Source organism: Lynx rufus, unplaced genomic scaffold (genome assembly GCF_022079265.1).
Source record: "Lynx rufus isolate CCGP_SWC_20201006 ecotype Redwood Valley unplaced genomic scaffold, mLynRuf1.p SCAF_2, whole genome shotgun sequence".
Taxonomy (NCBI): domain Eukaryota; kingdom Metazoa; phylum Chordata; class Mammalia; order Carnivora; family Felidae; genus Lynx; species Lynx rufus.
In genome coordinates, this window is record NW_025814834.1 from 209,064,326 (window position 1) to 209,077,168 (window position 12,843).

General features: G+C 56.5%; 1 protein-coding gene across 2 annotated transcripts in view; it reads right to left on the reverse strand.

Annotated features, from left to right (window-relative positions):
- PAX7 (paired box 7) overlaps window positions 1-12,843 on the reverse strand; it is a 95,761-nt gene that overhangs the window by 38,866 nt on the left and 44,052 nt on the right. For both annotated transcript variants that reach the window (XM_047085215.1, XM_047085213.1), the window contains exon 5: window positions 4,998-5,197. In XM_047085215.1, the coding sequence (XP_046941171.1) occupies window positions 4,998-5,197 (200 nt within the window). The remainder of the gene's footprint in view (window positions 1-4,997; window positions 5,198-12,843) is intronic.

Genomic DNA, 12,843 nt, shown 5'->3' on the forward strand with positions numbered 1-12,843 from the left:
AACTGGCTCTGGAATGAAATTGCGGCCCCCGCTTCTCCCCACTCCCCAGGGCACGGAGGGCTTCCCAGGGGCGTCCTGACCGAGGGGCTTCTGAACTGGCGCGGAATGGGCAGTGTTTCCTCGCTCCCCGCTTCTGGGAGAGGGTATGGGGCACATTTTTGTTCCCATTCAACGTTTCCTCCTTCTACAAGGGAGGGACATCCCAGATGGCAGTGACACAGACATTCAGTAACCCTGAGCCCCTCCACTCCTCCTCCGGGCCTTCTGGGCGTGTGGAAGACAAGGTCCGGGCTTGGTGCTAACTTATCCTCGGTGCCTCACTGACACCCGTGCTGAGCTTCCTCTTGAACACACAGAAAAGCGCATCCGCAGCTGATGTTTTCCAGCAAGTCCCCCATCAGTGTTGTTTAGTCTTCCCTGATGTGTGTTTCCAGCTGCCTGCCTTATGTGACAGTGAGAGACACTTTTATTTTCAAATATATTGATTTGGGGGCGCCGGGGTGGCTCAGTCAGTTAAGCGTCCGACTTCCGCTCAGGTCATGATCTCGCGGTTCGTGGGTTCGAGCCCCGCGTCGGGCTCTGTGCTGATGGCTCAGAGCCTGGAGCCTGCTTTGGATTCTGTGTCTCTCTCTGTCTCTCTTCCGCTCACACTGTCTGTCCCTCTCTCTCAAAAATAAATAATCATTTGAAAAAATAACATACATTGATTTTATTTTAAAAGCAAATAGTGGGGTGCCTGGGTGGCTCGGTCAGTTAAGCGTCCGCCTTCCGCTCAGGTCATGATCTCGCGGTTCGTGGAAATAAAATAAATAAAATAAAAACAAATAGCAATTTGGATGATACACATATGTAGCAAAAACCTTGAAGTCAGATGGAGAATGACGCAGGCGTGGGACACGCCATTCCCGATTGGCACATCGCAGCTGCCTGTGGGTCATCCTTCCCTCGGATAAAGAATACCAAAGAGAGTTGGAAAAGTTCTTCCCCTTCTGTCCTTCCCTATCCTTTCCTTCTCTTTCCTTGCTTCCTTACTTCCCTCCTTCTCATCACGAACCTTTACTGGGACTGTGCTCTATGCCAAGTGAGATGTGAAGGATAGAGAGATGGACGGGACCGTCCTAGCCCTCAAGCTGCCCTGTGCCCCGGGCACACAACAGACAAGGCAGAGAACCACTGCCTCCCGGGACGTCAAGTGACTGACTTAACACAGGCCAAGCGCTTAGAACCACATCTACAGCTATCATTCTGGTGGGGACTCTCTGATGGCCGAGCTCTTAGCTGGCATCCAGTGTAAGCTGCCCATTCACAGAGGGGAGCCTAGAGGCTCCAGAAGGGACAGGGGTAAGCCCCATCACCCCCTCCGCCCTCCCCTCTCCCCACACAGACACACCCCTGCACCAAAACCCCTGATCAGGGCTGAGTTCTTTGAAAGCAGACGCTGAGTTTTATTATCCACTTTTGATCCTTCCCACAACACCCAGCACTGGGAACACGATGCCATAGGAAGCAGCTGTTTACGGGGCTGAACATTCCATCTGGTCCTTCTCTCCACGAAGCACAGAAGAAAAGAACATGACAGGCAGACTTGGGTTCAAGTCCCGACCCTGCTGATTAACTGTCTAGGAAATTTCTTCCCTCAGGTTTTCTCAGCTGGAAATGGAGAGACTGATCATACCTGCCTCCTAACGTCACGGGGAGGATGACAGTGACCATGTACGTGGAACACTGAGCATCGTGCCCCGCAAATGAGAAGTGTCCGATAAGCGTTATCTACTGTGAGGGAAAGGTCCAGTCCTAGTTGTTAATTAGTGATGAGTCCCTCCAGTGCTTCTCAAATGGGATTCCTCTCAGGGAGGCTTCTGCTTCTGGGGGAAACACACAGGCTCAGAGATCTTGGTACTTGGGACACAGCGGATCTGTCCACCTCCGAGGAAGACGGATACAAGGTCGGGCTTGGCCCCTCGCTATTCAGCAGTGAAGGCTCCTCCAGAGAAAGGTTACTGGTCCCCAGGCACACGTCCTCCTGCCTGATGCCCCCTTTCCCACCCTTCCTGGTGGCTTTCCGCCAGCTGAGACACGGTGTCTCCCCTGGACACTAGGGAAGCCAAGTATCACCCTGCAGGCTTCAGAAGCAGGGCTGGAGCAGAGCCAGAGGGAGGCAACGCATTTGAGTTACCGGAACCCCGCCTGACACGTTTACCTGTGTCCTTGTTCATGCAAGCGTCAGCTCCGTGACAGCGGTTTCTGTCTGCTGACTCCCCGGGGCCCGCAACAGCGTCGGCACAGAGTAGGTGCTCAATAAATGAGTGCCAGCTGAACGAACTGGGGGTTTCCAGGGTGGCCAGGATTGGAAAGAGCAGGTGGAGTTTTACTAAGAACGTACCCTACTTCTGGAGCTCCTGTGTGCCAGGCACCTCCTAATGCGGAATGTGTGGTTTTTTACAGGTAAGCATTTCTCCTTAGAACAAGGTAGACTCTTCCTGTCACCTCCACTTTGCAGATAAGGAAACTGAGGCTGCAGGTGTAAGTGCTGGGGCTGGGATTCACACCTCAGTGTCTGGCTCTGAGCCCACTCGGGACCCCTTCACCATCTCCCCGGGCCACTGACACGAGACGTCTCAGGACTGCGGAATCCCAGAATCACAGACTTTTAGAATCCGACACCCGAGACCTCAGATCCATAGAGTCTCAGCGGTGCTCGGGAGGCTTGGAGGTCTCTGCCCTACCGTCCACAGCAGGAACCCTAGCAGAAGCTAGGGTTTCTGGTTGATGGCACGCTGTATTTTGCCTTACACACTTCCAGGAATGGGGATCTCATCACCTCACAAGGCAGCTCTGGTTGTCAATAAACAAAATTCCTAGGGGCGCCTGGGTGGCTCAGTCGGTCAAGGGTCCGACTTCGGCTCAAGTCACGACCTCACGGTTCGTGAGTTCAAGCCCCGTGTGCTGACAGCTCGGAGCCTGGAGCCTGCTTCGGAATCTGTGTCTCCCTCTGTGTCTGCTCCTCCCGTTTGCACCCTGTCTCTCTCGCTCTCTCTCAAAAATTAACAAAACATCAAAAGAAAATGAAAAAAAAAAATAAGTGAGGATCCTAGAACTTTAAGGAGCCGCAGTGACCATTTCGTTCCATTCCTTTATTTATAGATGAGACACTGAGTGAGTCTCAAGAAAGGAAACAGATCTATTGAAGGTGATACAGAGACCAAGAGAAACCTAGGCCTGCGGTTCCCAGTCCCTGCGGACCTTTATGTAGGCCTGGGGACGTTCCCCGACTGGCCCTGGTCCCACCCTCCGGGGCCTCTTAGAGCAGCCCCGTCCTCCAAATCGCTTCTCCGGGCCAAATGTTCTATCATCCTGGTCTTGATGTCTTTGGTCAGCTTTGGTCATTTGTTAAAAACCCAACGTATAATCGATCCCTCCTCTGCTGGGATCGCGCTAAGTTCTCAGGCCAAGGTTGGGCACACTCACTGCCCTGGAGAAGCCCACAGGGTGTTACGGGAGTCAGCATGTGCAGGAGGCTGCCTGGGCCCCCACACTGTGGGTCTGCCCGGCCTCTTGCTGCTCCCCCTGCTCCCAGCCCCCCTCCCTCCTTGGACCTTGAGTGACACCTGTTTCTGGGTCCCCTGGGCCAATAAAAGCATTGCCCTGACAGCCAGGAAATTTTACAAGGAGCGGTCAGGCTTCAAGGTGATGGGAAGCAGCCGCGGCCGCCAGACGTGGGAATGAGAAAGCACCCAGGAATGTGCCCAGGAGAACAGCTGCAGGACGATCAGAGCGGGGGGAGGGAGGCCCGGAGCCCAGGCCAGGCTCAGATATCACCCTGGAGAGGAGGGGAGAGAATGAGACAAGCTGGCTGCTGCCGCCTGCCCCCTTCCCCTCGGGGTCTCCCTCAAAGGCAGCCAAGGACCCCCCGCTCCAGCAGTGGGGGTGGGGAGGGCGGAGGGAGGTACACCGGTTCCCGGAGCGCTTAAGTGCCAGTTGCTCCTAGATCTTGCCCCACGGCTTTGAGGTCCCGGCCTCTGAGGCAGCTTCTTCCTTCCGCATGGAAAGACCTTGGCTTTGGTACCTGCCAGGCCCGAGTTCCGGCCCAGCTCAGCCCCAGCCGAGCTCTGTCGCTTCTCTAGGCCTGCTGCTTCTGCACCTGCGGCCTGCCTGGAGGTGACCTGCCTGACAAGGTGGCCTGACGTTCCGCCGGGTCATGCGTGAGGAGGGCTGGGGCAAGGTGGGCGCCTAGCAAAGCCGGGTTCCCCGCTGGAAGTGCCCAGTGAGCAGTCTGGGGTGGCCCCTCCCGCAGACCCGCCTCCCCCGTTTATGAGGAAGACAGGCCGGGAACGCATTCCCCCAGGAGCTAGCCATCATGACCCTCTCTCACTTCCTCCCCGACCTGGGGAGAGGAGGCCATTCCCTCCCCCGCTGGGGCCAGGTGGCAGGTGAGGGCCTGCGAGCCCAGGCAGGTGCTGCTTTCGCCGCCCTCCCTTCCCCCAGCCCCGCCGATGAGGACCCACCCCCTTGAGGGTGTGGATGGGGGCGTCCGAGGTCTGCCCATCCTTCCTCTGATGCTTCCAACCCACCAGGAACAAGCCTGCCCGGTGTGCTCACATGCTTCCTGCGACGGGAAACTCATTACCTGTCCTAAGAAGCTGGGCCCTTCAGAAAATTTCCTCCTAATCACTTCCTCCCCTCATCGGAGATTTGGAGACTTTTGTGCTTCCTGTCCTCCGGCCCATCTCGGAAGGGATGACTGCTCTCCAGCAGGACCTCACTGCAGCTCCTGGCTGCCCAGGGCTGCCTACCGCTGGCCCAGCCGGTCAACCGACGCTTGCTGCCCGCTTAGTCTGCATCAAGTGCCAGGGGCATTCCTCGTCTACAAGGTCCCCGGACCACCTGCTGCAGAACCCCCTGGGGGCCCCCTAAACCCTGGGACCCCGGCCACACCTCCAACCCTCTCCGTTCCCGCCTCTTCGATATGCCCGCCAACACCCGAGGCGCCGCCTCACCTGGACACGCGCCTCCGTCAGCTTGGTCCTCTGCGCCAGCTCCTCGCGGGTGTAGATGTCCGGGTAGTGAGTCCTCTCGAAGGCCTTCTCCAGCTCTTCCAGCTGCTCGGCCGTGAATGTGGTCCGACTTCGACGCTGCTTGCGCTTCAGAGGGAGGTCGGGTTCCGACTCCACGTCCGAGCCCTCGTCCAGCCGGTTCCCTGCAGGCAGGCGAGAGGGAGGGAGAGGGTGAGGGCCTAGTGAGACGGAGTAGCGCCACGTGCCCGCCTTCCGACCCCTGCCGCGCGGACAGCCAGACCCCTCCTGAGTACAAGGGCAAGTATGTTCCCCGCAGCTCTGCTCATCACGGTGAAGGGGGGGAAGCAACCTCCGTGCCCAACCCGAGGGGATTGGTTAAATACTTCCTGGCACAACTAAATTTTTTTTTTTAATCCCCTATCGTTGGGTATTTAGGTTAGTTCCACTGACAGAGAAGGATGTCTATGACCAAAGACTCAGGGTAGTTTCGTGACGAAATACCTTTGCTGAAATTCCTAGAACGATATTCTCCAAAATGGGAGAAGTTGGCTGCGCGTTAGTGATACCTCCATACACCTGACTCTAAGAAAAAGGCGAGGCACCAACCGGCGCGCAAAGACAGATCCCGCTTTCGGAAAAAGCGCGCGTGACACATTCCGGAACACCGTGCTCAAAAGATTAACAAACGTTAACCTTCAGGGTGACAGAGCTTTTGTTTGTTTTTTTTTCTTTACACTTGTTTATAGTTAGTATTTTTTTTTAATTTTTTTTTCAACGTTTTTTATTTATTTTTGGGACAGAGAGAGACAGAGCATGAACGGGGGAGGGGCAGAGAGAGAGGGAGACACAGAATCGGAAACAGGCTCCAGGCTCCGAACCATCAGCCCAGAGCCCGACGCGGGGCTCGAACTCACGGACCACGAGATCGTGACCTGGCTGATGTCGGACGCTTAGCCGACTGCGCCACCCAGGCGCCCCTATAGTTAGTATTTTTAAAATGATGACCATTTAGGGGCGCCCGGGTGGCTCCGTCGGTGGAGCTTCCGACTTCCAACTCACGGCTCGTGAGTTCGAGCCCCTCGTTGGGCTCTGGGCTGATGGCTCGGAGCCTGGAGCCTGCTTCGGATTCTGTGGCTCCCTCTCTCTGCCCCTAACCCATTCGCATGCTGTCTCTGTCTCTCTCAAAAATAAATAAAATATATATAAATAAATAAATAAATAAATAAATAAATAAATAAACAAACAAACAAAATAAAATAAAATAATGACCATTTAAGCAGCAATGCTATTGTTTTCAAGGAAAATGCTGCAAAAACGAAAGGAGGAGGGCCAGGAGAAAGGGAGGGAGGGAGACAGAGCAAATGCACGTGCTTAGGGCAGCTTTGATTCCATACCTGGTTCTGCCCCTAAACGCCCAGAACCGTGACCCTAAGAAGGCTACCTTCCCTCCTTGGGCCTCAGTTTCCCCCATTTATAACATGAAGCGTTTGGACTAGGTGACTTCTGTACCCAGGCCCTTCCTGGGTTGCTTCAGGATCTCTGAGTAACCCTCCAGGCTGGAAGAGACCTTACCTGATGACCTTGGTCGTGACCATGGCCCCTACCTGAGAGTCCCCACTGATTTCCACCCAGGAGCCTGGGGATGGAGAAAAGCCTTTGCTTCCTGTGCAGAGAGAGCCCAGGAGTCTGCGGCCAGCTTACTTCTCATCCCTGGACGGGGCTATCAGGCCAGCAATCTGCCTACCCCAGGTCCAGGCTAGAGAGGTTGCAGGAAGGGCTTGGTCAAGCTCCTTGGCCTCAGAGCTGAAGACTGGCTTCCCGACTCCATCAGTCCTGTGCCTCTTACCCATCTTGGTCCAGCAGAGGGAATGCCAGCAAGGAGTGGCCTGGCCGGGACTCTGGAGCTGCACCCTCCGTGGACCCTGGGGGACTATGGGCAGCACAGAGGAGGGCCAGGAGAAGAGGAGACCAAGGAAGGGAGAGGGAAAGAGGAAGTAGGCGGTCAGTGGTGACCTTCCTCCCACTCCTGCTTTCTCTCTCTTTCTTCTTTTGCCTTCAGTTCTCCCTCCCCCTCGCCTAGCATCCCATTTTGGGAATTTCTGGAAGCACTTCATGTTTCGTCATCCACTCGGTCACTGGAGCGACAGTGCTGCGCCCGGGCTGGGGACACTGTGCTCACGGCGTTCAGCCGGAGTCAAGCAGGAAGAGCCTCAGAGATCATGTGAGCCCACTGCAGACGGGGGAAACGGAGTCACCAAGAAGCAGCGTGACCTGCCCAGAGTCTCTCAGGAAAGGGGCACACCGGCCTCCTGCTCTCCTGTTGCCCGCCCCCACGCCGTCCTTGCTCAACTGCTTTAAATGTCTGTTATCCGAATAGGGGTAGGCCTCGCCCACAAGGGACACCCTCCTTCTTCCCCCAAACACCGCATATGGCCTCTGAGATGTTAGGTGAGGGGACAGGCATCCCAGGCCGCGGGAAGAGCACGTACAAAAGCCTGGCACGGCAAAGTGCACGATGGGCAACGTTGTCATGGGGCTCCATCCACAGCCGGGATGTCATCCGGTCTTGAGCAACGCTCCTCTGCCCCAGGTCCCCTCCCCTCCATCCTGCTCTCTTGGCCATTGGGCAGTCGTCTGTGATTTTGATTGGTCACTGCCAGGTTGCCTTTGATCGTGACGCCACAGGACAAGGGAACCAGTGGCAGGGAAGCCCTCCCGTCATTACTCATCCCTAAAGGCAGAGACCTGGGGTCAGATCTAACCCCCTCCTCTCTCCTTTCCCGGCTGCCCAGCTTCCCGTCACTGAGAGGAGGCTGTGGGGGCACAGTAGGCATCCTGGGGCACCTTCCTCAGCACAGCTGGGGCTCAGAGCCAAATACACCCAGTCCCAGGGATTCAATCCCGAAATGCACTGCATAACCCGGAGGGGCACGGGGAAGGGGGCCACGTGGGCAGAGTGGACGTGAAGCACGTTCATTAGACACAGGCTGGATTTGGGGTGGGGGTGGGGGGGCAGCCTCCTGGCCAGCAGCAGCTCCCGCCCTCTCCCCCCACACAGCTGTGAGATGGAAAGGTCCCGAAGGGGGTGGGACAGAGCCGGTACAGGTGTGGGGATAGCCCCAAGACAGAGGGATATGGCGACGGGCCTTCTCTCTGGGTTCCTGGTTTCTGCTCAGGGACGTGGGGAGTCCAATCCCGAGCAGGGAAGAAACAGCCCCACCTCCCAATCTTCTGGGGGAAAAACAGCCTGTGTCTTAGGAAGCTCCCAATCTGATGGAGGAGGTACCATCCCTATTCTGGGAATTTCCCAGTCTACTGAAGGAAACCCTGCTTCCGTAGGAACTGGGGCCAGGACAGGCACAGAACACAAGACAGCGACAGGACTTGAAAGAGCCTCAGAGCCCCCTGAGAACAGAATGAATGAGGGACAGGAAGGGTGACAGGAGCCATCTGGTTTGTCAAAGCTTAAGGGTGGGGGGGCGCCTGGGTGGCGCAGTCGGTTAAGCGTCCGACTTCAGCCAGGTCACGATCTCGCGGTCCGTGAGTTCGAGCCCCGCGTCGGGCTCTGGGCTGATGGCTCAGAGCCTGGAGCCTGTTTCCAATTCTGTGTCTCCCTCTCTCTCTGCCCCTCCCCCGTTCATGCTCTGTCTCTCTCTGTCCCAAAAATAAATAAATGTTGAAAAAAAAAAATTAAAAAAAAAAAAAAAAAAAAAAAAGCTTAAGGGTGGGCAGGACTGAGGTCCGCTCAGGACAGAGGCCAGCCTAGGCGAGGTGGATGGACGTGGGTAGAGAGTCACCGGGGAGCATCTTCCACGGCTGCTTCTTCAGCCTCTGCCTCTCCTTCCAAGCTTGCCAGCTCCCACGGCGGATGACTCCGGAAGCCTCAGCAAGGCCAGTGAGGCGCCCCCCCCAAGCCCCCCACTGTCAGCCCTGCCCACGTGCTCAGGCCCACCCTGTCACTCCACGAGTTTCTCTGGCCAGCTCTTGGCACCCTTAAATGGCCAAGCCGGGGCCGTCTCAGACATCCATGCCTTTGACTTTGACCGTGAGCTTCCTCTACCTGGAACACCACACCCCCTTCCACTGGGCTCGCTCCTGCTTACCCAGCACAATGCAATTCATGGGTAGCCTTCCCCCGCTCCCTGAGCATGTCCAGGCTGGTCTGCACACGCACTCTCGGGCTCTCAAAGCTCATCGGGGGACACCCAACCTGCCTGTCTATGGGTCTCTCGGTCCGACTGGACTGGGAGATCCCTGCGTGGAGCAGAGCCTATGCCTGGGACACAGCAGGTGCTCAATAAGGGCGTCTTAGACGAACAGGGCCTGGGAGTACAATTACAAAGTTCCTTTGGCCCCCGACACACGGCAGCGGTCACCACCCTACGCGTGTGTGCCACACCCTATGGTTTCCAAGCTCTGTCACTGTCCCCACTCCAGACTCTCCCAATAACCATGGAGGGCCCAGCAGGCAGTATCAGCCCCATTTTCAGATGGTCAGTGGAGCCCAGGGGCAGGGAGGCTGCGAAGAAAACCCAGGACTCGGGACTCACAGCCTAGCGAGAGCCAGCTTTGCAACAGAGAACTCCCAGGCGATGGAGAATTCCATTTCTGAGCGCGAAAGCCAACGCGGCTTGCTCTCTACCCTCACCCCCAAACATTCCCTGCTTTCCCTTCTGCCAGAGGAAAAGACGGGAAATGAGATGGTCACGATTGCTACACCTACCGACTTTCTCAGGAGGCAGGAGGGGAGCTGACCGTCTGCAGGTCCCTGTCATCTAGATTCGAGGAAGCCAGCAGTGGCCTTGAGGTCGGGGGTCCTTCTCTCAGCTCCCCCCGACCCCCTCCCCCGACCCAGAGACGCCCTCCCACCCCTGCTCCTTTGCCCCCCCCCCACCCGCTGCCTCCAAACTCAGCCTTTATTACAGTTTTAACATAGGCCCGGCTCGAGCTGCGGCAGAGAAACGAATCACATAATAGTTGATATGCGTTTTAATCAAGTAATTCGGGCAGAGCCGAGAGCTGGCGAGTGTGGGCCCGGCGTCCCTGAATACCAAACAGGCCTGGGCGCAGGTCTCGGAAAATGGAAAAGTCATTTACAGCTCAGCTGGGGGCCCGGCGAGCCAGGGCCATGGTGGGAGCCCTCCCGGCCCCTCCGCAGAACTGCTCAGCTGTAACCGGCGTGCCGTGCGGTGCGTGAGGCTGGGAACGTCTGAGGGAGCCCGGCCGCACAGAAGGGCCGGGCAACCCGGCTGGGCCGAGGGGCAGGGCTCGCTCGGACCCCGCGTGAAAGCTCCCCGGAAGTGAGCCCCTCCTGTCCACCACGAGTGCCCCAACTTGCCTCAGGTGCCCATCCAGCACTGCCACCCAGGTGTCCGGATCGAAGGCCTGGCCCTCTTCCTCCACACCCTCTTCCTCTGTCGGCAACGCCTCCCATGCAACCAGCCCAGCACCAGGGCCAGGGCCATCAGAATCCCTGTTGGCTCCGAACCCACCCTGCCCCGCCCCTGTATGCCCTCTTCCTCATTCCCTGGACTCCAGCAACCATCTCCCACTCCAACAACCACAGGCCTTTGCATAGGCTGTGCCCTCTGCTTGCAGCACCCTCCCCATGCCCCCCCCCCCTGCAGCGAGCAGGTGTCCAGGCCAATGTAGAGCGGGCTATTTAAGAGCAAAGGTTCCTGACGCAGTTTGCCCGGATTCTGTGGATTCCGCACATGTAAAATACGGATGATGTCAGGGACGCCCTCCCCCCTTCCTTGCTTTGTATTTTTCCACCACACCTATCACAATTAGATAGGCTAACTCTTCTATTTTATGGCCCTCCCCACATTGTCCTGGCCGTAATCAGAGCTCCATGAGGCTGGGTGGTTTCATCTTTCTTGTTCACTGATAAATACCCAGTGCTTGGCACAAAGTGGCCACCCAAGTATCTGTTGCATGAACGAACGAACGAGTAAATAAATGAGCACACGAAGGCACAGGAAACCGTGTCAGGGACAGCAGTGCTCAGCCAATGCTAGCTGTCACTGCTCCTCGGCCTTTCTGATCAGCTTGGAAAGCCTTCCGAGCTCGCTCTCCGCCATCTGACTCTGACACAGCCATCTCTGTGCGCTCATTGCTGGGGCTCAGCAAAACCGTCCACGCTTCAGCCCTGCTTTCCGGGAGACCCCCTCGGGGGGGGGGGCTGGGAGGCACTGGAGAGGTGGGGGGGTTTCCGTCTGACTCCACGTCCTCTGCTATTTCTCACCAACGAGTCAACGGGCCCAACTTCACTCTCCCAACTCTCCCTGTATTAGTGAGAGTTTACATTCACAACCTAAACCTGACAAAACGTTTCTTTCTCCAGGAGCAGCGTCCCTATCCGACCCCATCAGGCTGCTTTTTTTTTTTTTTAAACTTGAAACTGCAGGTATGTAATTTGCATTACAAAATGTGGGGCCCCTGTGGGGTGTTCTCTGATCACCGCTTCTCTGCTAACGGCCTGGTACTGTTCTCAGGCACTAGAGGGCACTCTTTATACATCCCTGCTAAGAGGGGGCCTATCAAGGAAAAAGGAAATAGTACTGTTTGAAACGGTACTGTGTAGTTAAGCTGCCAGAATTCAGAGCCACATTTTCTCATGATGCAACCACAACTCTTTCTGCATGGAACCGTGAACCAAGCACAAGTCACATGTGAGAGAGAAGGGAGGGTTTCTGGAGGGCTGCAACTATCTGGGTGCAGAGAATTCAAAAGTAAGGTGTCCCTGTTAAGGCAGGAGGTTGAAACTAACGACGTCACAAGGGTCCTTCCAACTCGGTCTCTTTAACCTGTTGGCGTCATATGCAGCAAATGGGGAGTTCTGGAAGGGGACAGCAGCTGTGGAGTAGGGGAGGGGAGAAGGCAGGACGTTTTAAGGCACTTAGGAGGGTCTCAGCTCACCATCCCCTTTAACTCTCTTCCTGGGATTTGAAGACAATCTTGAAAATAATCACAGTTTTCCTGTATCTCTTTGTCGGGCTATTTCTGTCATTTACTCACCAGCCTCCTGTAAGGCCAGAAAAAGCAATGCTTGGTGCTGAGCAGAGAACAGAGCTCACTAGATCGGAACCTTAAAGGAAGCCTAACAACTGGGTCCCATCTTTTTTTTTAATGTTTATTCATTTTTGAGAGAGAGAGACACAGAGAGAGAGCATGAGTGGGAGAGGGATAGAGAGAGGGAGACACAGAATCGGAAGCAGGCTCCAGGCTCCGAGCTGTCAGCACAGAGCCCGACGCGGGGCTCGAACTCAGAAACCGCGAAATCATGACCTGGGCCAAAGTCGGACGCTCAACCGACTGAGCCACCCAGGTGCCCCAACTGGGTCCCACCTTACAGAGTGTGGCCAGGCAGCCACGGGCAGACACAGGCGGGCAGCCGGGACAGAAGCTGGGAGGTCGGAGGGGCCTGAGCTTGCGTTCGGGATCTGCCTCCAACAAGCTACAGGTGCTGGGCGCGTTGTTGAACATCGGAGCCTCACTTTCGTCACTGCTAAAATGCGACAGTGGTGGGATGCAGGGGCACCCGTCTGAGCAGCTATACCTCCAGGCCCGGTCTCTCCTCTCATTCGGAGAGCCTGGGGCCCGGGGGGGTGGTGGGGTGGGGTGGGAGTGGGCCTGGCCCTCCAGACTCACGCCTTGACCTGCGGTGTGACCCTGAGCATGTCACGTGTCCCCTTGGAATCTCCATCTCCCCGTCCAGCCCCGGGAATAAGAACTCCGTGCGCCTCTGCTCCTCAGGGTGCTGGTGCGGCTGCCCGCGTGGGAGCCTCAAAACATACCACGCGGTGCTTTTGTCCCAACGATCAAC